The sequence below is a fragment of the Oratosquilla oratoria genome, chromosome 8 (assembly GCF_046742065.1).
Source record: "Oratosquilla oratoria isolate Oo_2021 chromosome 8, ASM4674206v1, whole genome shotgun sequence".
Lineage (NCBI taxonomy): Eukaryota > Metazoa > Arthropoda > Malacostraca > Stomatopoda > Squillidae > Oratosquilla > Oratosquilla oratoria.
The window spans coordinates 56,081,858-56,109,461 of NC_134784.1; the positions used below are offsets into that span (position 1 = coordinate 56,081,858).

General features: G+C 40.0%; 2 protein-coding genes across 4 annotated transcripts in view; one reads left to right on the forward strand and one right to left on the reverse strand.

Annotated features, from left to right (window-relative positions):
• Positions 1-27,604, forward strand: part of PolD1 (DNA polymerase delta 1, catalytic subunit) — a 362,759-nt gene that overhangs the window by 75,213 nt on the left and 259,942 nt on the right. For all 3 annotated transcript variants that reach the window (XM_076189251.1, XM_076189252.1, XM_076189253.1), the window contains exon 4: positions 5,543-5,663. In XM_076189251.1, the coding sequence (XP_076045366.1) occupies positions 5,543-5,663 (121 nt within the window). The remainder of the gene's footprint in view (positions 1-5,542; positions 5,664-27,604) is intronic.
• LOC143027746 (uncharacterized) overlaps positions 15,900-27,604 on the reverse strand; it is a 538,392-nt gene continuing 526,687 nt past the window's right edge. Inside the window, exon 2 of the mRNA XM_076189254.1 lies at positions 15,900-15,974. The gene's annotated coding sequence lies outside the window, so the exon portion shown is untranslated. The remainder of the gene's footprint in view (positions 15,975-27,604) is intronic.

The window sequence follows — 27,604 nt, forward strand, 5'->3', positions numbered from 1 at the left end:
GGGTGAATGGAGAATGGTTGTATATGGATGATGTTGTGGAATGGGCAGGGGGATGGGGGTGAGGTAGTATGTGTGAGCAAAATTTGACGCAGCCCGAAGGGATTTCTCCCCGTCTTCTCCTTTTATGCATGGGGGGACAGAGAGGGGGGGTCGCCAATTTGATGAATCGGCCTTGCTGTGGATGTGCTGTGTCTTGTGACACTGCTTCTGACCCAGGGCAGTGGACAAGGTGCAGGGATGACCCGTCATCCAGGAGGTGTTAAGATGAGAGGGAGGGTGGAGGGGTGTGGAGTGTATTCAGGGATGGAATGGGTGGGAATGATTTTATGCCTTTTCCTTTTTGGCTACCTCCCTTTTAAGGGGGAAAAGCCTTGGTATATGTATATATGTATAATAAAAATTGCAGTGAGGCAAAATACAGAAGAGATAAAGCTTGGAAAAGGTGGAAAAAGGAAAAAAAACAACTGAGAAATTAAAAATATACCCCAAACTAAGAAATGAATATATAAAAATACGTAGAAAAGAAAAGAAAAGAAAAATTATGAAAAGGACATAATAGATAAATGTAAAGATCAACTGAAATTATTTTATAGATATGTAAACAGCAAGCTAAAAAATAAACAGGAAATACTTAAATTATGTCAAGGTAATAGAGAATACACAGAAGATATAGAAATGGCAGATATTATGAACAAACATTTGAAATCTGTATTCACCAAAGAGGAAAAAAATCTACAAAACTGATCAAAGAATTGAAGTAAAATTTACTCTATTGAAGAAATTAAGCATTACTCAGAATGAAATAAGGAATCAAATATTAAAGGTTGATGTTAACAAGTCACACGGCCCGGACGGAGTTGCAAACTGGATACTGAAGGAATGTATAGACGAACTAACAGGAAAAATATACAAAATGATTGAATGCTCACTCAAATAAGGAAAACTACCAGGAGACTGGTAAAATGCCAATATAGTGCTGATATAAAAAGGGGGAAATAAGGAAGACCCAACAAATTGTAGACCAGTGTCCCTAACGAGTACAGTAGTTGAAATTTGTGGGAGAATCATCAAAGATAGACAAAATATCTGGAGAAAAATATACTGAACCTGAGGCAATTTGAATTCAGACAAGGAAGATCATGTACCACTAATTTAATTTGTTTCTATTCAAGTTTGATAGATATATTGCAAGAAAGGGATAGCTGGGCAGACTGTGCACTCCTGGACTTACAAAATGTATTTGATAAGGTACCACACAGAAAATTACTATATTAACTGGAAACAATAGGAGGCATACATGGAAAACTATTGAATTGGATGGAGGACTTCCTACATGGAAGAAAAATGAGAGTGGTGCTCAGAAACAAATATTCAAAATGGGAAGAAATGAGTAGTGGCGTCCCACAGGGGTAAGTGCTAGCTATATATGTAAATGACATGGACGAAGGCATTGAAAGTTACATGAACTGCTTTGCTGATGACGCAAAATTATTATAGAGAACAAACTCCGAAATAGACTGGGACTCATTGCAGAGTGATCTAAACAAAGTCTCAGAGTGGAGCAAGAGATGGTAGGTAGAATTCAACTTCAAGAAGTGCAGTATAATTGAATCTGGAAGAAGCAAGAAGAGAATATCAGGACATTATAAGATTGATGGAAAAGAAGTAAAGAAAGTAAATTCTGAAAAGGACTTAGGAGTAATCATCACCAAAGACATGTCGCCAGATAAACATATGAATAAAATAGTCGGAGAAATATACAATTTGTTGAAATCAGTAAAGGTGGCCTCTAAATGCTTGGATAAGGAAATGATCAAGAAAATATTACAAACACTGATAAGGCCAAAACTGGAATATGCAGTGCTGATATGGTCACCCAGTACAAAAAAAGAATATAAGAGAATTAGAAAGAATACAAAGAGCAACAACAACAATGGTCCCAACACTTTCAAACCTAACATATGAACAAAGACTGGCCGAACTGGAATTGCCAACCCTGGAACAAAGAAGATAACGAGGGGACCTACTAACCATCTACAGAATTATGAAAGGTAAAGAATGCCTTGATAGAGAGGACTTATTGAAGTGGGACAGAGGAAAAAGAAGAGGACATGCAATGAAACTCAAAAAGGATAACTACAGAAGAGGCCTGAAAAAGAACAGCTTCCCACACAGTGACAGATATATGGAAATAATTGGATGAAAAAATAGTGTGTTCAAACACAATACAAAAATTTAAGAACAAACTTGATCTTGCAAGATACAAAAACAGGTCACCATGAGCATAGCTCCCCTTCCTGTAAAATATAACAAGGTAAGTTACTCCTAGGTTCCTTTCCGAGTTTACTTTATATATATATATAATGTATATATATATATACCAAATTTATGTTATCATGATATTCTATTTTTGCTTATTCCAATTTCCATTATGCTCTATTTCTTAATGTTGAAGGTCACTTCGCACTTCTGACTCCATTTCCAGACTTTGTCTAGGTCTTTTTGAAAAGATTTGCATTCTTCCTCTGTACCTACTCTCTTGAGTAGTTTCACATCATCAGCAAAGAAGTTCATATAACATACCACACCTTCATCCATATCATTTATATAAATAGCAAACATAATCGAAGCTAATACAGAGCCTTGTCAGACCCCACTTATATCTTCCCAATTTGAGTTCTTGACTCTAAGGCTCCCCCTCAATTTTCTTCAGTTCAAGAAATCTTTCATCCATTCCAATATCTTTCCTTATATTCCACCTATTATTTTAATTTTTCTTAGCTTTTTGTGTGGTACTTTGTCAAAAGCCTTTTGTAAGTCCAAGAAAGCACAATCTGCCCATCCGTCTCTTGTATTATCTTGAGTAAAAGCATATTAAGTTTGTGGTGCATGATTTTCCACAACTAAAACCAAATTGTTTAGGATTTAGCCAAAAAAGAAAAAGGCATAGAAACCACTCCCACCCATTTCAATTCCTATATATTCCACTCCCCTCCTCCCTTCCTCTTATCTTGGCACCTCCTGGATAATGGGTCATTCCTGCATCCTGTCCACTGCCCTGGGTCAGAAGCAGTGTTGCAAGTGACAGCACATCCACAGCAAGGCCGCTTCATAAATTGGCGACCCCCCTCTCCGTCCCCTAATGCAGAAAAGGAGAAACCAGGGAGAAATCCCTTCGGGCTGCGTCAAATTTTTTCCCATACTTCCTCATCCATCCCCCACCCACTCCCCCTCATGCATCACAGCATCATCTATACACAACCCTTCTCCATTCACCCCTATCTTCTGTCCTCTCCTGTCCTTCCTCCACAGACATTCCTCTCTTTTTGGCTACCCCCCCGTGTAAGGGGAAAAAGCTTTTGGTATATGTATAGGATTTATTATTATGTTTTTTTCCAAGTGTTTAATCCATTTATTCCTTATAACTTTTTTGCATATTTTTGCTACTGTGTTTTAAGGGATACTGGTCTATAGTTTGTTGAATTTTCTGTCTCCTCCTTTGTATATTGTTACAATATTTGCATTTTTCCCATCTTGTGGTACTTTTCCTTCTTTGAGAAGTCAATAATATTGTGTATTATGTCCATTAGTTTATCCATACATTCTCTCAATATCCAGTTTGCAATTCCATCGGGCCCGTGTGACTTTCTGACATCAAGGTTTTTTTTATTTGGTCCCTTATTTCTGTGTCACCATGTATATGTACATGTGTGTGTGTGTGTATATATAATACATATATGTGTGTGTGTATTATATATATACATATATGTACAACACTGAATGGGTCCCAGTGAATAGAGTGCTAGACAGATTCGAGCCCTTGGCCGTACCCCATTTCAATTTCTGCATGTTGGCCTCCACGGATCTCCCAATGTTGATGGCTTAGAATTAAAGTGCATTGTGGTTGATAAAAATGTAACTATATTCACTGGGACCCATTCAGTGTTGTACAAACACTTTCCCATGTTCGTATACTTACCAATGGGACCTTTCGCAGTGAGCGATTTGATACCAGACACCACCAGATTTTGTAATTCTTGCCGGAAAATAAATACTTTTTTGGGCAAGTATTATAAGCTTACAGAGGTGTATCGTTGTACATTCTTGCGTCTGAAATTTAAGTCAATTAATTTAATGATTGCGAATGGCATATAGCATTGTTTGAGCCTCTATTTATAATTACAGATGATATTCGTAAAATAGCCTATAATTGTATCAAGACAAGCAATTTGTAATTTTCTACTGACTTCAAGGGACTTATACTAATATATACTTTCAATTGAATGCACCAAGCAGTAGGCAAATCTATGTAATGTATAGAAAATATAATTTTGCATCGAAGACTTAATTTTTTTGGTACAATTACTAACCCTTGGCTTCTTGAATCTGACGTGCAGTCTGCCATGGCACACGTATATAGTCATATTTGTTTGAAAATAGCTCCCAGCAGATCTAAGAGGCTATTTTTTACATAGACGTCGCTCACTTCAATATACTCGTATGTCCGCCACCACTGTTGTTATATTTTATCTCACTGATTATCTTCATATACAGGACGTGACAGTGATATCCATTATTTTTCAACACTCAGATAAAATGCACAAACCAAAATCAACATCCTCTTATTTTTACTGCTCATACTTCAGTAAAATAATTACCTATTTTTAGTTTTACCTTATAATTAAATTAACAAAGCCTTATCACACACCAGTAAGTAAAAATTATAGCATTAAGAGTCATGTTTTTAATTCTAAATACACTTATGCAGCAATTCATGTCGTATTTTTTGAATATCAGTTTCCAAATTAGCTAAGTCACCCCTTTGCCTCATGAAATCTGAGACAATTGAAAATTCTAGCCCTAATAGGAAACTACGAGCCTGACTGCGAAAGGTCCCATTGTACTATCATATTGGAGATGGGTTGAATGCAAAATTTTGTGTATGTGTATGTAACTCAAGCATACAAATATATAAGAAAAGTTGGGCTCAATTTATATTTCTCTTGATGGAGCAATCGTTTAATTCACTATAGCACTTGTCATATGCTAGCCAAGTTTGAGTCCTTGGCTGTACCCTGTTTCAATTTCTGCATGTTGGCCTCCACAGATCTCCCGATGTTGATGGTTTAGAATTAAAGTGTATTGTGGTTGATAAAAATGTAACTCTATTCGCTGGGACCCATTCAGTGTTATACAAATACTTTTCTGCATTTGTATACTTACCAATTGTACTATCATAGTGGAGATGGGTTGAACGCAAAATTTTGTGTATGTGTATGTAACTCGAGCATACAGATATATAAGAAAAGTTGCACTCAACTTATATCTCTCTTGATGGAGCAATCGGTTAAGTCACTACAGCACGTGTCACATGCTAGCTGGGTTTGAATCCTTGGCCGTACCATGTTTCAGTTTCTGCATGGTGGCCTCCACAGATCTCCCAATGTTGTTGGCTTAGAATTAAAGTGCATTGTGGTTGATAGAAGAAAAAAAATATATATATATATGCATACACATTACATTACTATTTTTACTCTTGCAGGAAAAGGGAGATGTTGATGATGAAGATGCAGACAGTAAATGGAGTAGACCACCACTTGCACCTCTTAATCCCGACACAGACAACTTGGTATTTCAACAGATTGAAATTGACCACTACATAGGTTAGTGCTCAGTTTTCTTGTCTTTCCTGTTACTTCTCCTTTTCTCCATGCTTTCTTCAAAAAGACTTATTTCCATACCCCAACCCCCAATCACTTGATCAATATCTTGATTACATACATGACCTAAAGGTCTTTTCTCTTTATAAGGCCGGTGGATGTGTTGAAGCATACACAAACCCTACATTTACCCCTCACTCAGCCAAAACTTTTTCATTGCTCCTCCTGTCTTAGCTTCTCATGGATAAAGATTCATCTGTGTCTCCTGCCATGTCACTTGGTTTGGGGTCAGTGTACCAAGACACATTACTTCCACATTTGGGCCTAACAGCTGGAGTTGGTTTACCTCCACCTTTTTATTATATGGTGACACCCTTCCCCCACCCCCCCCCACCCCCTTCATCATCCTTTTGGGGAGTGGAGTGAAATATTCAAATATATTCTATAGGTCTCTATTATTTTTTCTTCCAATTACAACCACTCAATTCACTCCTGTTTTTTGTATTCTCTTTTCCTTGATTGCATCAATAATTCCCTTCTCTCCATCTACCTCATTCATAGTCTTCCTGTCAAGTTCATTCCATTTACTTCTGCTTTCCACATTTTCTGTGCCAGACCATCTCGGCGCCCTTTCTTTTAGGCTATTGGACAGTTCTTTTTACCCCTACTCCCTTATCTGCACATTTCTCACTCAAACCATCCTTGTAACAACTACCATACTTCTCGGACACATCACAAGCATGTTTATGCTCTTCCATTCAGCCACCTTCCCATTCCAAGTCTGCTGTATACAATACCATGGGCACAAAAACTCCCTTAATAACCCTTCTCTGCATTCATCCTCAGATCTATTTCTCATAACACCTTCCATTGCTCTTAAAATATTTATTTGCTTCCTATTATTTACCCCCACTCCTTCATTCACTACCATATGTGAGCCCAAGTGCTTAAAAATTCTTTAAGTCATCCAATCTTTCACCCTTGAAAACCTACAACCCACCACCATCAGTACTTCTTGTATATCTCATCACCATACTCTTCCTCACATTTACTTTCAGCTTTATTCTCTAATATATCCTCTAAAACTTATAAATATCATCATTAGTTGAGGTTAGATATTTGTTTATATTTTGTGATTCTGCCTTGTCCCTGTCTGGGATATTGGATTCATGTTATCCACTTCAGTACGGGACTTAAATCTCGCGGGCAGCAGCCAATGCCAGCCGTATGACGTGTCGTAATAATACTCGCATCATAAAATATAGTCACCGCTTATATCGATCGTTCTCTCTTTCACCCGCGAATTTTGAAAACCACAGAGAATGGGATTCAGGGCACATTTGGGAGAATGTAAAAACACAGGGGCGACTAGAATAAATATAATCAAGACGCCGATATGGCAGCGCCGCGAATCCACTTGCTCCTCATGACGCCTACGTGTGCGGCACCGTATGGAAGGGGTTATTGTGAGGTAAAAATCTGCTCAGTAGCATGCATCTGATACTTTAGGGTCTATATGGGGTGTCCCAACAGACCAGAGCCGCACATCATTTTGTCTGTGGTAACGGATATTTACTCAGAGAATTAATGCTACTTTATTGTACAATAACTGCCCCTCTGATATTATGTCCCCCCACTCTTAACCTCTTCACTACGGTTCAAAATCTCGCGGGCAGCATTAGCTGCCAGATGTATGATGTTGCGTCATAATACTCGCATCATAAAAAATAGTCACCACTTATATCGATCGTTCTCTCTTTCACCCGTGAATTTTGATAACCATAGAAAATGTGATGAAGGCAGTTTACAGAGTATGTCAGTTATGCAGGGACAACTACAATAAATATAATCAAGACGCTGATATGGCAGCCTCGCAAATCCACTTGCTCCTCTTGACGGCTACGTATGCGGCACCGTATGGAAGGGGTTAATACTGTCCTGTACCACTTCTTTGAATATATGTTTCCATTTTTGCCAAACCCTATGGTAGGGGAGAAAGAATATTGCTACAAAGTGTTCCCACTTGGGTTGTAAAAGGTGACTAAAATGGGACAGAGGATGGGACTAGGTATCCTACTCTATAGCCCTAAAGGATGTTTAAAAAAAAAAAAAAAAAAAAAGGTCATAAGAGGGTCTGGGAGTTTCCCTAAGGTTTGGGTCTTTTAACCACTTCACTCCGGACTTAAATCTCGCGGGCAGCAGCCAATGCCAGCCGTACGACGTGTCGTAATAATACTCGCATCATAAAATATAGTCACCGCTTATATCGATCGTTCTCTCTTTCACCCGCGAATTTTGAAAACCGCAGAGAATGGGATTCAGGGCACATTTGGGAGAATGTAAAAACACAGGGGCGACTACAATAAATATAATCAAGACGCTGATATGGCAGCGTCGCGAATCCACTTGCTCCTCATGACGCCTACGTAGGCGGCACCGTATGGAAGGGGTTAATATGAGTGGGTGTGCCACAGATGGGAGTAAAAGGGAAGAGATGGGCAGTATGTGAGAAGAAAGATGGATGTGTTGGCATTGAGTTAAACAAAGTTGAAAGGAAGTGTAGTGGGGAGGGTGTTTGGAGTGAGGAGAGGATGAGGGAGGGAAGGTGTGGCTGGACTTGTAAGTGAAGAGATAGGTAAGCATGTAGTGGAGTGGAAGGAGGTTTCTATAGGGTTAATGTGGATGGAGGTGAAATTGGGAAGGGAGATGTGGGTCTGATAATGAGTAGAGTGTCGAGGAAAGTGGGGCTTTTTGGATAGATTTGGGTGAGTGCATGGAGGTTTTGGGGAGGGGTGTCAAGGTGGTGGTGTTTGGAGGTCTTAGTGCTGGAGTTGAGGGTGGGCCAGTGGGGGGAGTGGTTGGGGTGTGCGGAGTGCCAGGAAGAAGTTGTAGTGGTGAGTTGATGGTGATATGTTTGCAGTGGGTCAAGCATGGCTGCACGTTGGAGGGGGCAGCAGAAGGAAGGGTGGTTAATGGGCTTTGTGGATGTTGGTGTCAGGAAGGGGAGTGGGTGTAGGGGTATGTTCTTGGGAAGGGAGTTGGGGAGTGCTGGATAATTTTTTGTTGGAGGGTGGGTTGAGGTGGGGAGTTGATGGGGGTGAGGGGATGCTTGGGTGGGAGGGAGTGGCAGGTTGTGCAGAGGTGGTGTTTGGAGAGGGGAGGATGGGAGTGGGAAGAGGGATAGTGGGGCAGGAGTTGTGGGGGTGTAAGACAAGCATTTGTGGGCTGGTTATAGGGTGGGATGGGGGAAACATGAGAGGTGTGGGGAGGGGGGAGAGAGGTAGGACATAGGATTGGGGTGGTAGGGGGGAGTGTGGCAGGGGATTTTAAGGGTAATGGGTTTTGGAGGGAAGTTAGGAGAGAATGGGGAGGTGAGTCAAGTGGATGGGAAGGGTGGGGTGTGTGGATGGAGGGATAGTGATGGAAGAGGTGGCTGTGGGGTGAGAATGGGTGGAGTGTTTTCGGGAGTTGCTGGATGTGGAGGGTGCAGTGGTTGCAGTGGGGTGGCACTGGAAGAGATGAAATGAGTAGAGTGGGTGGGGTGCTTGGGTTGGATGGGTGTTGTGTGGGGTGTATGAAGGTGGGAGGGAGGTGCAGTGGTGGTGGAGTGGCTGGTGGGGTTAGTGTTTGTCTGGAGGAGAGTGGAGTGTCGGAGGACTAGGGTGGTGCTCATGTGGTTCTGTTTTGCAGGGGAGGGGGACAGGTGTGTGTGGTGGTTTTGGGGGGATCAGCTTGTTGTATGTGGTTGGGGGCTTGTGGGGCAATAATCCCTCTAAGCTGTATGCATGCACAACTAGTGCACATAAAGAAAAAATGTGCTCACACAAGGTTTTCAAATTTAATTAAAATCGATTCAATAAAGAAATTCAGCCAAATAGATTTATAGATTCTCTAAAAATATGGTATAGCTTGCCAACTGTCAAATCAATCAATCATTATATATATATATATATATATATATATATATATATATATATATATATATATATATATATTCATCTTCTCTCTAGGGCTTCCATTGCAAACAAAATTACTTTGTTGCATTTCCACACTTCAGCCAGTTGCAGTGTTTAGTGTTGGTTCAGCTATTGGATATGCTGATTAGTGTAGATTTGTAAATTTGTCAAATAAGTAAAGAGAATTCTTTAACTATCAAAATTTCAAAAAACTTGACCCATGTTAAATTTTAAGGAAGCAAAGGGTGTGAAGCGAAAATGAACTGCTAGCACCTTAGAGAATGATTTGATGATATAGGGAAAACTGCTACGCCAAAAGCTCATGAGTTGATAAACATTCAGCTGCATGATATTTACTTATGATGCTTCAGCTGAAGTTGTTTATATTTATTGTGAGGCAAAGATTTCTGGGGATTTTTCTAATGTAAAAATTTGAGACCACTTGAAAGCTGGACTTTCTGAAGCACCATTTGGCAAGTAAAAAACATTTAGATAGTGTACACAAACTTAGGAAAAGGCTTATGACAGAGTAGACAGGAAGGCACTGTGGGAGGTATTGCAGGTATACGGGATAGGAGGAAAGCTTTTAGGAGCTGTCAAGAGTTTTTACGAGAGTAGTAGAGTGTGTGTCAGGATTAGAAATGGAGAGAGTGAGTGGTTTGAGGTAAAAGTGGGAGGTGAGGTTATTTAATGATTGTTTAAGAGAGGGTAGGGTGCCAGAGGACTGAAGGAGTGCCTTTATAGTTCCACTTTACAAGGGAAAAGGGGACAAGTGTGAGTGTAGTAGTTTCAGAGGGATTAGCTTGTTAAGTGTAGTTGGGAAGGCTTGGGAGGGTCTTGATTGAGAGGATTAGGAGAGGAAGAGAGGGATTGGTGAGAAACAATGTGGGTTTAGGACAGGTAGAGGTTGCGTAGATCATATTTTTTTGGTAAGACATGTGAGAAAGCAATAGGAAAAGGTAAGGATGTATTTTAGACTTTCATGGATTTGGAAAAGGCTTATGACAGTGTAGACAGGAAGATTCTGTGGGAGGTATTGCAGATATATGGGCTAGGAGGAAAGCTTTTAGGAGTTGTCAAAAGTTTTTATGAGAATAGTAGAGCATATAATGAGGAATAGACATTTGGGAATGAATGCTAAGAGGACTGTATGAAGGAGTGATTGTGCCAACAGCACTGTATGGGGCAGAAACATGGAACATAAGAAAGGAAGAGAGAAGGAGTTTGAATGTGTTTGAGATGAGGTGTCTGAGAAGTATGATGGGGGTTACTAGGCTAGATAGAGTGAGAAATGAGGAGGTGAGGAGGAGAACAGGGGTGGAAAGGGAGTTGGGAGATAGGGTTGATGAAAGAGTATTAGGATGGTTTGGACACATGGAAAGAATGAGTGAAGAAAGAAGAAGGCAGATGTGGAGGGAGTGAAAATGAAGGGACGTCCTAGGATGAGGTGGATGGATGGGGTGAAGAGGGGAATGTCTGTTGAGGAAGGACGGGAGAGGACAGAAGATGGGTGAATGGAGAATGGTTGTATATGAATGATGTTGTGATGCATGAGGTGGAATGGGAGGAGGGATGTATGTGTAGTATGTGTGAGCAAAATTTGATGCAGCCCAAAGGGATCTCTCCCTGTCTTCTCCTTTTATGGATGGGGGGACAGAGAGGGGGGTCGCCGATTTAATGAAGAGGCCTTGCTGTGGATGTGCTGTGACTTGCGACACTGCTTCTGACCCAGGGCAGTGGACAAGGTGCAGGGATGACCTGTCATCCAGGAGGTGCTAAGATAAGAGGGAGGGTGGAGGGGTGTAGAGGTTTTTCAGGGATGGAATGGGTGGGAAAGATTTTATGCCTTTTCCTTTTTGGCTACCTCCCTTGTAAGATAGAAAAAGCCTTGGTATATGTATGTATGTATGTAGTAGAGCATGTGTCAGGATTAGAAATGGAGAGAGTGAGTGGTTTGAGGTAAAGGTGGGACTTCGTCAGGGATATGTTATGTCACTGGCTGTTCAATTTATATATGGATGGGGTGGTGCAAGAGGTAAATGCAAAGGTGGTGGGTCAGGGATTGGAAATGGTTAAAGAAAATGGAGAAAAGTGGTAAATAAGCCAGCTGTTGTTTGCGGATGACACTGCTCTTGTAGCAGGATCAGAGGAGGGATTGAGGAAGTAAGTGACAGAATTTGGGAAAGTGTGTGAAAGAAGGAAGTTGAAGATAAAAATGGGTAAAAGGTGATGAGATGTACGAGGGGTGAAAGTGGCAGCAGACTGGAAGTGAGTGCTAAGGGAGAGAGACTGGATGAAGTGGATAGTTTTAGGTACTTGGGTGCAAATGTGGCAGGAAAGGAAGGAGTGGAGGTGGAGGTAGAATGTAGATTGAAAGAAGCGAGTAAATGTCTTGGTGGATTAAAAAGTATAATGAGAAATAGACATTTGGAAATGGATGCTAAGAAGAGCTTGTATGAAAAAGTGATTGTGCCAACAACACTATATGGGGCAGAAACATGGAACATAAGAGAGGAGAGAAGGAGTTTGAGTGTGTTTGAGATGAAATGTCTGAGAAGTATGATAGGGGTTACTAGGCTAGATAGTGTGAGAAATGAGGAGGTAAGGAAGAGAACAAGGGTAGAAAGGGAGTTGGGAGATAGGGTGGAAGAAAGAGTATTGGGATGGTTTGGACACATGGAAAGCATGAGTGAAGAAAGACTAGTAAAAGAGGTGTGGAAAGCAGATGTAGAAGGAGTGAACAGGAGGGGTAACCTAGGATGAGATGGATGGATGAGGTAAAAGCCGTGGCAATTCTACGGGGGCGGCCTGGGAGGGCCATTGGCTCCCCCAGTTTTTTTGCATATCCTATTTTTTAATTTTATATATATATATATATATAGATATATATATATATAGATATATAGATATATATAGATATATAGATGTATATATATAGATATATATATAGATATATATATAGATATATAGATATATATATAGATATATATATATATATATATAGATATATATATATATACACATATACCTTGGTAAATACTACTGCAGTACCGACTGCGTCACGGCATCACGCGTATCATACTTGTCAATCCACTACTACGCACTGTCTCATGCTGTCTCACTACCCTGTCACTCCTCATTACTCAGTCAGGGCGTCAACATTGAACTAGTGGGTGTTGATCCTTATAATGAGAAGGTGGAAATTGAATGTTTAGTGTGTGTGATTGTGTCGACAGTGTCTTGTATACTGTATAGTGCTATCGACTTCTTGATCCTTATAACGAACATGTGGAAATAGTGTTTAACAGTTTGAGTGTCTGTATTGTGTACTGTATAGCAACTAGCGAGTGCATGATCCTTATAACGTACAATTGAAAAGTGAGTGTCTGTATCATGTATACTGTATACTGGGGAACCTCCTGTAAGAGTAGCCTCATACTGGTTCCTGTTATTTTAGTGCTGGGCATCATACTAGATCCTACATGGGATATGAGTCACCCAATACTACTTTTTATCTCTGCATATGGTTGTTGGGCGATAATATGACTGGCTGGATGGAAGGGTGGTAGATAGGGGTTTAATGGACTATAGTGGTAACCAGGAGAATGTTATAGGGTGGCTACATAAAAGTATATGAATCACTGTACGAGAGACTCATGAGAGGTGCACAGAAAAGAGAAGTAAAACATAAGATAAAGGAGGCAAAGAGGAGAGCAGATGTGAATGGGGTAAAAGTAGGACAGAAGTTTTTTAGAGTAATAAAAAGATGTTTTGGGAAGAAATTAAGAGAGGAAAAAGAGACGAATTAAGTAGAGAAGAAACAGTAAAAGGTGCAGATAGATGATAATGGAAGAAACAGCAGTGAAGGTGGATAGGGAAGGAAAGGTAGTTGCAATTGGAAGCACTAAGAAAATGACAGTGATGAGTGAGGAAAATAGAGAAATTAAGAAAGATATGGTGAAGGCAGTTGTTAGGATAATGAGAGCAGATAAGGCACCTGGGTTGAATGGGTGTCATGTAGAATGCCCCCCCCCCCCCCCAAAAAAAAAAAAAAAAATAAATAAATAAAGAGGTACAGTGATGGTGGACTGTCTGGTGAGATTATTTAAAGTTTGTTTAAGATAGGATAGAGTGCTGGAGGATTGGAGAAATGCCTGTATATTTCCATTTTACAAGGGAAAAAGGGACAAGTGATACTGCAGTAGTAGTTTCAGAGTGATGATTTTGTTAAGTGTAGTTAGGAAGGCTTATGGGAGGATCTTGATTGAGAGGATTACAAGAGGAATAGAGGGAGTAATTGGTGAGGAACAGTGTGGGTTTAGGACAGGTAGGGGTTGTGTGGAATTTTTTTTTTTTTTTTTTTTTGTAAGAAAGATACGTGAGAAAGCTTTAGGAAAAGGTAAGAATGTTTTTTGGGCCTTTATGGATGTGGAAGGCTTATGACAGTGTAGACAGGAAGGCTCTGTGTTGCAAATATACAGGGAAAGCTTTCAAGAGCAGTTAAGTTTTAACGAGAGTAGTAGTGAATGTGTTAGAATCAGAAATGGAGAGTGAGTGCTTTGAGGTAAAGCTGGGACCTTGTCAGGGATGTGTTATGTCGCCTTGGCTGTTTAATTTATACATGGATGGAGTGGTGCAAGAGGTAAATGCAAAGGTAATGGGCTGGGGATTGGAGATGGATCAGGAAAATGGAGAAAAGTGTGAGATAAGCCAGTTGTTGTTTGCTCAAAACACTGATTGTAGCAGGATCAGAGGAGGGACTGAGGAATTTAGTGACAGTTTGGGAAGTTGTGCAAAAGAAGGAAGTTGAAGGTAAATGAGGGTAGATGTAAGGTGATGAGATGTCCAGGTGGCAGCAGACTGGAAGTGAGTATTAGGGAGAGAGAGTGAAGGAAGTGGATAATTATAGATACTTGGGTGCGAATGTGGCAGGAAAGGGAGGAGTGGGGGTGGAGGTAGAACGTAGATTGAGAGAAGCAAGTAAATGCCTTGGTGGATTAAAATGTGTGATTTGAAATAGACATTTAGGAATAGCTGCTATGAGAAGATTGTATGAAGGAGTGATTGTGCCAGCAAAACTGTATGGGGCAGAAACATGGAAGATAAGAGGAGTTTGAATGTATTTTCCTAGTTTACCTAGTTGTATTTTATGGGACTGGAGCTATGCTCGTGTTAACTCATTTTTGTATCTCTCTACATATAGTTTGCTTTGGAATTTGTGTATATTTCTGGCATTAACTGTTTCACTGTTCAATTTGTTCCAGACGTCAATCTCCCTGTGTGGAAAACTGCTCTTTTTCAGGTCTCTTCTATAACTGTCTTTCGTTAGTTTCTGTACGTGTCCTCTTGTTTCTCTTTTGTCCCATTTTAATAGGTCATCTCTATCAAGAACTTCCATTCCTTTCATAATTCTAAAGATGGTCAACAAATCGGCTCTCTCCCTTCTCTGCACTAGTGTTATCAGTTGTAATTTCTCCAACCTTTGTTCATGTCAAATTTGATAGTGTAGGTGCCATCTTGGTTGCCGCTCTCTGGATTCTTTCTAATTTGTTTGTGTTCTTTGTGCTTGGTGCCCACAATGATATAGCATATTCTAGTTTCGGTCTTATCAATGCAACAATTAATTTCTTAACCATCTCTTCATCTATGTAGTTGAAAGCCACTTTCATAGATCTTAACAGATTGTAAGTCTCTCCAAATATCTTGTTTATATGTTTGTCAGGAGTCAAGTCACTTGAGATGATTACTCCTAGGTCCCTCTCTGAGTTAACTTTTTTGACTTCTTTATCTCCAAACATATAGTTTCCTGAGATTCAATTTTTGCCTTTTCTGAACTCCATTATGCTACATTTCATGATGTTGAAATTCATTTTGTGTTTCTGACTCCATTCCCATACTCTATGTGTTTGAGATGAGGTGCTTGAGAAGTATGATAGGGCTTACTAGGCTGGATAGAGTGAGAAATGAGGAGGTGAGGAGAACAGGTATCGCGGCAAAACACGACAGACATATCAATACATCAAAATACCATAGGTTCCGATCAACACTGATTCAGTTGATAGAGATTGCAACGCTCCCTCCGGGTAAGCGATCATTTTTCCGCTGCTCCTTGTGTCAATGACACACAAACCGAAGGATGAGGGTTGGTACTGGACCGCAGATTAGTCGTCTGGTAGGACATGGGGATTGGGTAAGTGGGTCCTAGTCCACTTCTCCATTCTTGGTTGAAAGGAAACTCGATCTTTTCTCTGTATTTATTCTTCCAGAACTTCCATAAACTTCCCACACCAGGGAAGGGGGGGTGTGTGGCAAACTTGTGTTCCCTTTCAATAGTACATTTTACTCCAGGACTGGTTCCCTTTTAAAAGGGATGATTTCGGATTATGATTTAGCAGCCTGCGTCGGCTGTCTTGAAGTTTTCGTGGCTTCTCCAATATGCCACGTCTTCAAAAACCATTGTAAACAATGGGTTCATTCTTCCCCCTCAGTGTCCGATAGCGAGATTATGACTTAATGTTTATGTAGTAATATTCTTTTAACATGTTTGCTAATGAATACAGTTTTTTTTATATATATATTTCCTAACAATTAATTCTTCATAAGTACAATAGTAAATTAAAGATATTAGAGCTGGATGGTGAATCAATTTCTAAGTACTTCCACAATTTTAAGGGGTAACTTTTCCCCCTGACACAGGGATCAAAAAGGAGTTGGGAAATAGGTTTGATGAAAGAGTTTGGACACATGGAAATAATTAGTGAAGAAAGATTAGTAAAAGAGGTGTGGAAGGCAGAGGTGGAAAGAATGAACATGAGGGGTTGACCAAGGATGAGATGGATGGATGGGGTAAAAGGGGCATTGGGAAAGAGAGGAATGTCTGTTGAAGGAGGACAGGAGAAGACAGGGGTGAGTGGAGAAAGGTTGTGTATGGATGATGCTGTGATGCATGAGGGGAAGTGGGTGGGGGATGGCGGTGAGGGAGTATGTATTTACTTTGTTGTAGTTGCATTTTACGGGAAGAGAGCTATGCTTGTAGTGACTCACTTTTGTATTTTTCAGTATCCAGTTTGATTTTAAATTCTTGTATAGTTTTTGCACTCACTGTTTCTTCTTTCAGTTTGTTCCAGATATCTATCACTGTGAGAAGCTATTCTTTTTCAGATCTCTTCTGTAACTATCCTTATTAAGTTTCTTTTCGTGTCCTCTGGTTTTTCTTCTATCCCACTTTAATAAGTCATCTCTGTCATGTGCTTCCATTCCTTTCATAATTCTGTATATGGTTGGCAGGGCTCCTCTTTCTTTTCATTGTTCCAGGATAGGTAGTTCAAGTTTGTTTAGTCTTAGTATGTCAAATTGGACAGTGTTGGTGCCATCTTTGTCGTTGCTCTTTGAATTCTTTCAATTTCTTTGTTCTTTTTAGTACTAGGTGTCCATAGTGTTGCAGCATACTCCAATTTTGGTCTTATCAATGTAACTAATATTTTCTTCACCATTTCTTCATCCATGTAGTCAAAAGTCACTTTCATCGATCTTAATAACTTCAAAGTTTCTTCAACTAATTTGTTGGTGTGCTTGTCTGGTGTCATGTCATTGGTGATAGTTACTCGTAGGTCCCTTTCGAAGTTGACTTTTTTAATTTCCTATGTGCCAGTTTTGTATTGTCCTGATATTCTGTTTTTGCTTTTTCCAAATTCCATTAAACTACATTTTTTGATGTTGAAATTCACTTCATTCTTCTGACTCCATTTCCAGATTTTTTTCCAGGTCTTCTTGTAAATGATTTGCAATCTTCCTCTGTACTTACTCTCTTTAGTAGTTTTGCATCATCTGCAAAGAAGTTCATATAGGATTCCACACCTTCATCCATGTCATATATATATATATATATATATATATATATATATATATATATATATATATATATATATATATATATATACATATGGCAAACATTATCAGAGCCAATACAAAGCCTTGTCAGACTCCACTTATCATTTCTTCCCAATTTGAGTTCTTGTCTCTGAGTACCACCCTCATTTTTCTGCTGTTCAAGAAATCTTTCATCCATTCCAATAACTTTCCTTGCATTGCACCTATTGTTTCAATTTTCCTTAGTAGCTTTTTGTGTGGTACTTTGTCAAATGCCTTTGTAAATCTAAGAAGGCACAATCTGCCCATCCATCCCTTTCTTGAATTATTTCTGGCACATGATCTCTCCATGCTAAATCCAAATTTGTTTTTGATTTAGTATTTTGTTCTCCTCCAGATGTTTCATCCATTTACTTTTGATAACTTTTTTGCATAATTTTGCTATAGTACTTGTAAGGGAGACCGTTCCATAGTTGGTTGTGTTTTCTTTGTCTCCTTTGTATATTGGTACAATATTTGCATTTTTCCAATCTTGTACTTTTCCAAATTTGTTTTTGATTTAGTATTTTGTTCTCCTCCAGATGTTTCATCCATTTACTTTTGATAACTTTTTTGCATAATTTTGCTATAGTACTTGTAAGGGAGACCGTTCCATAGTTGGTTGTGTTTTTTTTGTCTCCTTTGTATATTGGTACAATATTTGCATTTTTCCAATCTTGTACTTTTCCTTCTTTGAGTGAGAAATCAATTTATCTTGTGTATTTTGTCCATTAGTTCATCAATACATTCTTTCAATATCCAATTTGCTATTCCATCAGTCCCATGTGACTTTCTGACATCAACTTTTTTGTTTTCTTATTTCTTTCTGTGTCACCATTATTTCTTTCATTTTGGGGGATCTTTCTCACTGTCCTTCCTCCCAATTTTGTGAGTTTTCGATTTGAATACAGATTTAAAAGGCTTGATATATAATCATTTCTATCTTTCTACATCTATATATTCTTTATTTCCTTTGTGCAGTTTCACTATTTTGTGTTTGTCTTATAGTTTGTCATAAATCAGTAGAATAGTTGAGGTTGGTTCTTGCATTTTTCTATTAAGTCTTTTCTATAGTTTCTTTTTTCTTCCCTGCATATTTTTACATATTTCCTAGTTTGCCTCCTTTTTTTCTCTCTCTTTCTCTCTCTCTCTCTCTCTCTCTCTCTCTCTCCAGGCTTTGTCTCTATTTTTACCTTCACTACACTATGTATACCCTCTTTTGTTTCTTCTTTGGTATGTATTCATCTGTTCCCTCCTTGTATTTTTCTTTTGATATGTTCCACTTCTCTTCCATCTTTGTTTCCTCATTTAAATTTTTTTCCCAGTTTGCATTTTGAATTTTTTTTCTAAGTTTTTCAAAGTCTGCTTTGCTGTACATTAGTCTTCCTTTTCAATGTTTCTCATCTCTTCTCACATCATTTTGTTCTTTTGGATTGAACTCTATCAGTATGTGGTCACTCTTCCCAAATGGTGTCTTGTTTTCCATTTTTCCACTATTTCAGGCTCAGATGTGAATATCAATCCAGTCTTGAAGGTTCTTCATTGTTTCTATATCTGGTGTTTGTCACCCATTGAGTCAATGTGTATTCAATTGTCATATCCAGTAGAGTATTTCCTCAAAGTTCCTCTTCACCTTTTACTGTCATTGCTTCCCAACATATTTCCTTTGAGATGGTGTGTGGAACAAGAAGGACAGGAGGAAATAGAAGGAAGGTGTAGTGAATGGTGGGATGAGGAAACAAAGAAGGTTGTAGAAGAGAAGAAGCGAGCTTTCACAGATTGGTTACAAAATAGGATGAGGGAGTCATATGAGAGGTACAAAGAAAAGAAAAGTAAAGCAAAAAGTAAAGGAGGCAAAGAGGAGAGCAGATGTGAAGTGGGGTAAAAGTATGACAGAAAATTTTGAAAGTAATAAAAAGATGTTTTGGAAAGAAATTAAGAGAGGAAGAGGAGGCGAATCAAGTAGAGAAGAAAAGGTAAAAGGTGCAGATGGAGAGATGATAATGGAAGAGAAGGCAGTAAGGGGAAGATGGGGAGAATATTTTAGGGAGTTGCTAAATGTGAAGGAGGATAGGGAGGGAAAGTGGGATATGCTAAGAAAATGAGAGTGATGAGTGAGGAAAATGGAGGAGAAATAAGGAAGGATTAAGTGAAGGCAGTTGTTGAGATGATGAAAGCAGGTAAGGCACCTAGTCTGGATGGATGCCATGCAGAATGTCTAAAAAAAAATGAGGTACAGTGATGGACTGGCTGGTGAGGTTATTTAATGTTTGCTGGAGAGAGGGTAGAGTGCCGGAGGACTGGAGGAGTGCTTGTATAGTTCCACTTTACAAGGGAAAAGGGGACAAGTGTGAATGTAGTAGTTTCAGAGGGATTAGCTTGTTAATTGAAGTTGGGAAAGCTTATGGGAGGATCGTGATTGAGAGGATTAGGAGAGGAACAGAGGGAGTAATTAGTAAGGAACAGTGTGGATTTAGGACGGGTAGAGGTTGTGTAGATCAGATCTTTGTGGTAAGACAAATATGTGAGAAAGCTATAGGAAAGGGGAAGGATGTTTTTTGGTCTTTTATGGATTTGGAAAGGCTTACAACAGGGTAGACAGAAAGGCACTGTGGGAGGTACATACATACATACATATACCAAGGCTTTTTCCCCCTTCCAAGGGAGGTAGCCAAAAAGGGAAAGGCATAAAAACACTCCCACCCATTTCATCCCTAAATACACTCCACACCCCTCCCACCCTTCCTCTCATCTGAGCACCTCCTGGATGACGGGTCATCCCTGCACCCTGCCCACCGCCCTGGGTCAGAAGCAGTGTCGCAAGACACAGTACATCCACAGCAAGGCCGCTTCATTTAATCGGCGACCCCCCCTCTCCGTCCCCCTTTGCATATAAGGAGAGGACGGGGAGAAATCCCTTCGGGCTGCGTCAAAATTTACTCACACATACTACCCCACCCCCCACCCCTGTGGGAGGTACTGCAGATATATGGGATAGGAGGAAAGCTTCTAGGAGCTGTCAAGAGTTTTTATGAGAGTAGTAGAGCTTGTGTCAGGATTAGAAAAAGGAGAGAGTGAGTGGTTTGAGGTAAAGGTGGGACTTCGTCAGGGATGCGTTATGTCCCCCTGGCTGTTCAACTTATACATGGATGGAGTAGTGCAAGAGATAAATGCAAGGGTAGTGGGACAAGGATTGGAGATGGTTAAAGAAAATGGAGAAAAGTGGGAGGTGAGCCAGCTGTTGTTTGCTGACGACACTGAACTCATGGCAGGATCGGATGAGGGACTGAGGAAGTTGATGACAGAGTTTTGGAGAGTATGTAATAGAAGAAAGCTGAAGATAAATCTGGGTAAAAGTAAGGTGATGAGATGTACAAGGGGTGAAAGTGGCAGTAGACTGGAAGTGAGCATTAAGGGAGAGCAACTGGAGGAAGTGGATAGTTTTAGATATTTGGGTGCAAATGTGGCAGGAAAAGGTGGAGTGAAGGTGGAGGTAGAATGTAGATTGAGAGAAGCGAGTAAATGCCTTGGTGGATTGAAGAGTGTAATGGGGAATAGACATTGGGGAATGGATGCTAAGAGTAGACTGTATGAAGGAGTGATTGTGCCAACAGCACTGTATGGTGCAGAAACATGGAACATAAGAGAGGAGAGAAGGAGTTTGAGTGTGTTTGAGATGAAATGTCTGAGAAGTATGATGGGGGTTACTAGGCTAGATAGAGTAAGAAATGAGGAGGTGAGGAAGAAAACAAGGGTAGAAAAGGAGTTGGGAGATAGGGTGGAAGAAAGAGTATTAGGATGGTTTGGACACATGGAAAGAATGAGTGAAGAAAGACTAGTAAAAGAGTTATGGAAGGCAGATGTGGAGGGAGTGAACATGAGGGGACATCCTAGGATGAGGTGAAGGGATGACCCGTCATCCAGGAGGTGCTAAGATAAGAGGAAGGGTGGAGGGGTGTGGAGTGTATTCAGGGATGGAATGGGTGGGAATGATTTTATGCCTTTTCCTTTTTGGCTACCTCCCTTGTAAGAGGGAAAAAGCCTTGGTATATGTATGTATGTAAAGTCATCCATAATTACTATGTTTACTCCTTTCATTAATTCAATTAATGTATTTGTTGTGTCTTTCAGTAGTTTGGAATTATCACTATCAGACCAAGCCTGTGTTTTTGGGGGCACATATACTACGAGTACTATAGATTTTCTACTTTTCATATTTCTGTTTTCAACTTTGATCATAATTAATTCTACATCATTTTTTCCTTCTGTTGTCTTTGTCACATTTAAACTTTATTAGTCAAAAACATGACTCCTCCCTGTTTTTCCATTCTATTTTCATCCATTGGTTAGACCTTGTCCTATAGTATTTGATGGTAGTGGACCTTTTAATTTTGTCTCCACAATTCCCATTATGTCAGGTTTCTCTATTAACAGATTTTTGTTTAATTCATTTAGTCCAGAAATCATTGTCTATTTCTGTGTATGTTATTTTATTTATTTGATCTATGTATTTATTATTATTATTATTTTTTTACTTATCTATTTATCTAATTTTCCCGACTCCATTCTTTACTCATTTTTTTCATTTGCTTCATTTCTAAGTAGCTTTTCTTTTTCTATTTTCTCATTGCTCATTTCCTTTTTTATCCAGACATTTTTATATTTTTCACAGTTTACTAGCTTTGCTGCTTTCAATAGTACTTCAGCTGTCATTTGAGTCCTTAATTTGATTTTTAGTGGCCAATAGTGTTTTTCTCTAGAATATTGCCCCATCCCATGCACCTCGTCAGTGTCTTTGTTGAACTCTTGACCTTCCTGAACCACTTTCAGAATTTCCTTTGCAATTTCTCATGTTGTTCTCTTTGATATTTGTATACATCATGTTTTCCTTTAATACCATAAACTACAATGCACTTTTTTATCTATTTTGTCTCTTATACAATTTTCCTTTTCTTTGATAATTTGATTACTGTTTCTTTAGCATTTTCCACTACCTGCTGTTGTACTATTTCTTTAAATGTTATTTTCTGATTTTCTTGATCTTGTTTCCACAGATTTTTTATTTCTAGATCTGTCTCCTTAATTGATTCTTCCACTTTTTAAGTCACTGTTTGTAATTGTTCTTTGACCCCTTTTATTTAGTTCCTCATTTTTGCTTCTGTCTTAATTTTTCTTATCACTTCTGATCATGCTTAGGTCTTTACTTCATTAAGCTCTCTGTTCATTTCTTCATTAGTTTTTCATAGATTAGTCATTTCTCTGTGCATTGTTCGATAATCTATTCTTAAATCTATTAATTCCTCCACATTAATGTCTCAACTTCTTGGGATACTGCTATACCTAGATTCCCTCTCTGTATCTAACCTTTCACCTAATATTGTCCTGTCTCTCCAGAAGCCAGAAAAAACTTTTCCCATCTTTGAGTTGATTTTGGTGTGTCATTTAAAGAAGCCCTCTTCAGTATCACTCCAAGTAGTGATTGATTCTAATCTATTCATATCTAGTCCTCTTTTTGTTTGTTCATTATTCTTTCTCCTCTTCCTTCCTCCATTCTATATGTTAATACACTTTATCAACCTGGATACTTTATCACCGTAGTGGTCACTTGAAAGCCATAAATTCACCGTAAATATAAACATAGATGATTCCTTGTTTCTAGTAAATAAAATGCTGGCTTGGAGCTCGTTTGCTAACCCTCCATTCGCTCCGACAGCACACTGAAAATATGTTGACACAGCCCAAAGGGATTTCTCGCTGTCTTCTCCTTTTCTGCATGAGGGGACTGAAATGGGGGGTCGCTGAGTTAATGAAGTGGCCTTGCTGTGTCTCGCAATACTGCATCTGACCCAGGGTAGTGGGTGAGATGCTGGGATGACCCATCATCCAGGAGGAGCCAAGAGGATGGGAGTGGTGTATGGTGGGGATAGAAGGGATAATTTTTTTTTTTTTTTTTTTTTTTTTTTTTCTCCTCTCACCGTTCTGCTTGGCATCCATCCAACCCAGGTCCCTTACCTGCTCTCATCATCTTAACAGCTGCCTTCACTTCATCTTTCCTTATTTCTCTTCCATTTTCCTCACTCATCACAGTCATTTTCTTAGCATTTCCCACTGCAACTACCTTTTCCTCCCTATTCTCCTTCACATTTAGCAACTCCCTAAAATACTCTGCCCATCTTCCTTTCACTGCCTTCTCTTCCATTATCTTACTCCATTTCACATCTGCTCCCCTCTTTGCCTCCTTTATCTTGTGCTTTATTTCTCTTTGTACCTCATATGATTCCCTTATCCTAATTTGTAACCAATCTATGAAAGCCTGCTTCTCTTCTACACCCTTCTTTGCTTCTTCATCCCACCACTCACTACCCTTCCTTCTATTCCCTCCCATCCTCCTTGTTCCACACACCATCATTGTATACCTTATGACTCCCTCCTTGAACCATCCCCATTCCTCCTTCACTGCCTCCCACTCCTCTCTCAGCTTCTTATTATACTCCTCCTTTTCTTTCTCATTTAAGCAGTTCACTCTCAAAGTACCTCCCTACCATCTGCCCTTTTCCTCTTTCTCCACCTATCCTCCACTCTCAACTTAACTTCCAGAAAATGATCTGATATTCCCCCACTCTTTCCCCTTAGAACATGTACATCCTTAACTCTTCTTACTGTACTCCTGGTTACCATTAATGCTCTATCTGCCACCCTTCAATCCACCACCCTCTTCCACATGTAGTTATTCTTGACTTTCTTCCTAAACACTGTATTTGGTGGGGGCAAAAGAATACTGCCACCAAGTATTTCCACTTGAGTCGTAAAAGGCGACAAAAAAGGGATGGGGGATGGGATTAGGAGTCCTACTACCTGTAGCTCCAAAAGGGGATATTCCTAAAAAAGAAAGAAAAGGCATAAGAGGGTCTGGGAGTTTTCCAACCAGTACCCTAAGGTTTGGGTCTTTTAATGTGCATGGATGTGGTACAGATGAGAGTAAAAGGGAAGAGATAGGCAGTATGTTTGTGAGAAAAAAGATGGATGTACTGGCTATAAGTGAAACTAAAATGAAAGGAAAGGGCAACTGTGAGTTTGGGAGTGTAGCTGGGAGGTACTCAGGAATGAAGAGGTGGCTATACTAGTAAGTGAAGAAATAAGTAAGCAGGTAGTGGAGTGGAAGGAGGTGTCATCAAGGTTGATGTGGATGAAGGTGAAGCTGGGAAAGGAGATGTGGGTTTTTGTAAGTGTATATGGGCCTGGTAGTGAAAAGAGCGTAGAGGAAAGGGAGGCTTTTTGGGTAGATATAAATGAGTGCATAGAGGTATTAGGGAGAGATGTCAATGAAGTTGTATTGGGAGACCTAAATGCTAGGGTAGGAAATAAATCAATTGACGTAGTGATTGGGATGTATGGAGTTCCAGGTAAAAATCGTAGTGGAGAATTGATGGTGGAGATGTGTCTTGAAAGAGGGTTGTTCATAGTAAATACAGTGTTTAAGAAGAAAGTCAAGCATAAGTACACATGGGAGAGGGTGGTGGATGGAAGGGTGGCAGATAAAGTGCTAATGGACTATATAGTAGTGACCAGGAGTATGGTAGGAAGAGTCGAGGATGTACATGTTCTAAGGGGAGAGAGTGGGGGAATATCAGATCATTTCCTGGTGGAAGGTAAATTGAGGGTGGAGAATAGGTGGAGAAAGAGGAAAAGGGCAGAAGGTAGGGAGGTACTTAGAGTGAACTGCTTAAATGAGGAAAAAAAGGAGAATGAGTATAAAAAAAAGTGGAAAGAGGAGTGGGAGAGAGTAAAGGATAGAATAGAACTAGGAGTGGAGGAGGAATGGGGATGGTTCAAGGAGGGAGTCATAAGGTGTGCAAAGATGGTATGTGGAACAAGGAGGGCGGGAGGAAATAGAAGGAAGGGTAGTGAGTGGTGGGATGAGGAAGCAAAGAAGGGTGTAAAAGAGAAGAAGCAGGCATTCATAGATTGGCTACAAATTAGGACGAGGGAATCGTATGAAAGGTGCAAAGTAAAGAGAGAGGAAGTGAAGCATAAGATAAAGGAAGCAAAGAGGAGAGCAGATGTGAAATGGGGAAAGAGTATGACAGAAAATTTTGAAAGTAATGAAATGCTGTTTGGAAGGAAATTAAAAGAGGAAGAGGAGGCGAATCAAGTAGAGAAGAAAAGGTAAAAGGTGCAGATGGAGAGATGATAATGGAAGAGAAGGCAGTGAGAGGAAGATGGGCAGAGTATTTTAGGGAGTTGGTAAATGTGAAGGAGGATAGGGAGGGAAATGTAGTTGCAGTGGGAAGTGCTAAGAAAATGAGAGTGATGAGTGAGGAAAATGGAGGAGAAATAGGGAAGGATGAAGTAAAAGCATCCATTAAGATGATGAGAGCAGGTAAGGCACCTGGGTTGGATGGATGCCATGCAGAATGTCTGAAGAAAGGAGGTACAGTGATGGTGGACTGGCTGGTGAGGTTATTTATTGTTTGTTTAAGAGAGGGTAGAGTGCCGGAGAACTGGAGGAATGCCTGTATAGTTCCACTTTACAAGGGAAAGGGGGACAAGTGTGAGTGTAGTAGTTACAGAGGGATCAGCTTGTTGAGTGTAGTTGGGAAGGCTTATGGGAGGGTCTTGATGGAGAGGATTAGGAGAGGAACAAAGGGAGTAATTGGTGAGGAACAGTGTGGTTTTAGGACAGGTAGGGGATGTGTAGATCAGATCTTTGTGGTAAGACAGATATGTGAGAAAGCTATAGGAAAAGGTAAGGATGATTTTTGGGATTTTATGGATCTGAAAAAGGCTTACAACAGGGTAGACAGGATAGGAGGAAAGCTGTTAAGAGCAGTCAAGAGTTTTTATGAGAGTAGTAGAGCCTGTGTTAGGATTAGAAATGGAGAGAGTGAGTAATTTGAGGTAAAGGTGGGACTTCGTCAAGTGTGTGTTATGTCACCCTGGCTGTTCAATCTTTACATGGATGTGGTGGTGCAAGGGTAGTGGGTCAGGGGTTGGAGAGGATTAATGAAAATGGAGAAAAGTGGGAGGTGAGCCAGCTGTTGTTTACTGACGACACTGCACTTGTAGCAGGATCAGAGGAGGGATTGAGTAAGTTAGTGACAGAGTTTGAGAAAGTGTGTGAAAGAAGGAAGCTGAAGATAAATGTGGGCAAAAGTAAGGTGATGAGATGTACAAGGGGAGAGAGCGACAGTAGGCTGGAAGTGAGCATTAACCCCTTCAATACGGGGCACATTGCATGTCTGGCAGCATTAGATGCCCGATGTGCGATGTCGCGTCTTAATAATCGCATAAAAAATAAAGTCAGTGCTTAATTATTCGTTCTCTTTCACCCGTGAATTTTGACAACCATAGAAAATATGATGCAGCCAGTTTAGAGAGAATGAATCTTACGTAGATACGACTACAATAAATATAATCAAAAGGCCGACATCGACATCATCACGTACCCACTTGCTCCTCATGACGCCTATGTGTGTGGCACCGTATGGAAGTGGTTAAGGGTGAGGTAGAATGTAGACTGAGAGAAGCGAGTAAATGCCTTGGTGGATTAAAAAGTGTAATGGGAAATAGACATCTGGGAATGGATGCTAAGAGGAGGTTGTATGAAGGAGTGATTGTGCCAACAGCAATGTACGGGGCAGAAACATGGAACATGAGAGAGGAAAAGAGAAGGAGTTTGAATGTGTTTGAGATGAAATGTCTGAGAAGTATGATGGGGGTTACTAGGCTAGATAGAGTGAGAGGTGAGGAGGAGAACATGGGGTGGAAATGGAGCTGGAAGATAGGGTTGATGAAAGAGTATTAGGATGGTTTGGACACATGGAAAGAATGCGTAAAGAAAGATTAGTAAAAGAAGTGTGGAAGGCGGAGGTGGAAGGAGTGATTATGAGGGGGCGTCCTAAGATGAGATGGATGGATGGGGTGAAAGGGGCTTTACAAAAGAGAGGAATGTCTGTTGAGGAAGGACGGGAGAGGACAGAAGATAGGGGTGAATGGAGAAGGGTTGTGTATAGATGAGGCTGTGATGCATGAGGGGGAGTGGGTTGGTGAAAGGGGGTGAGGAAGTATGTATGAAAAAAT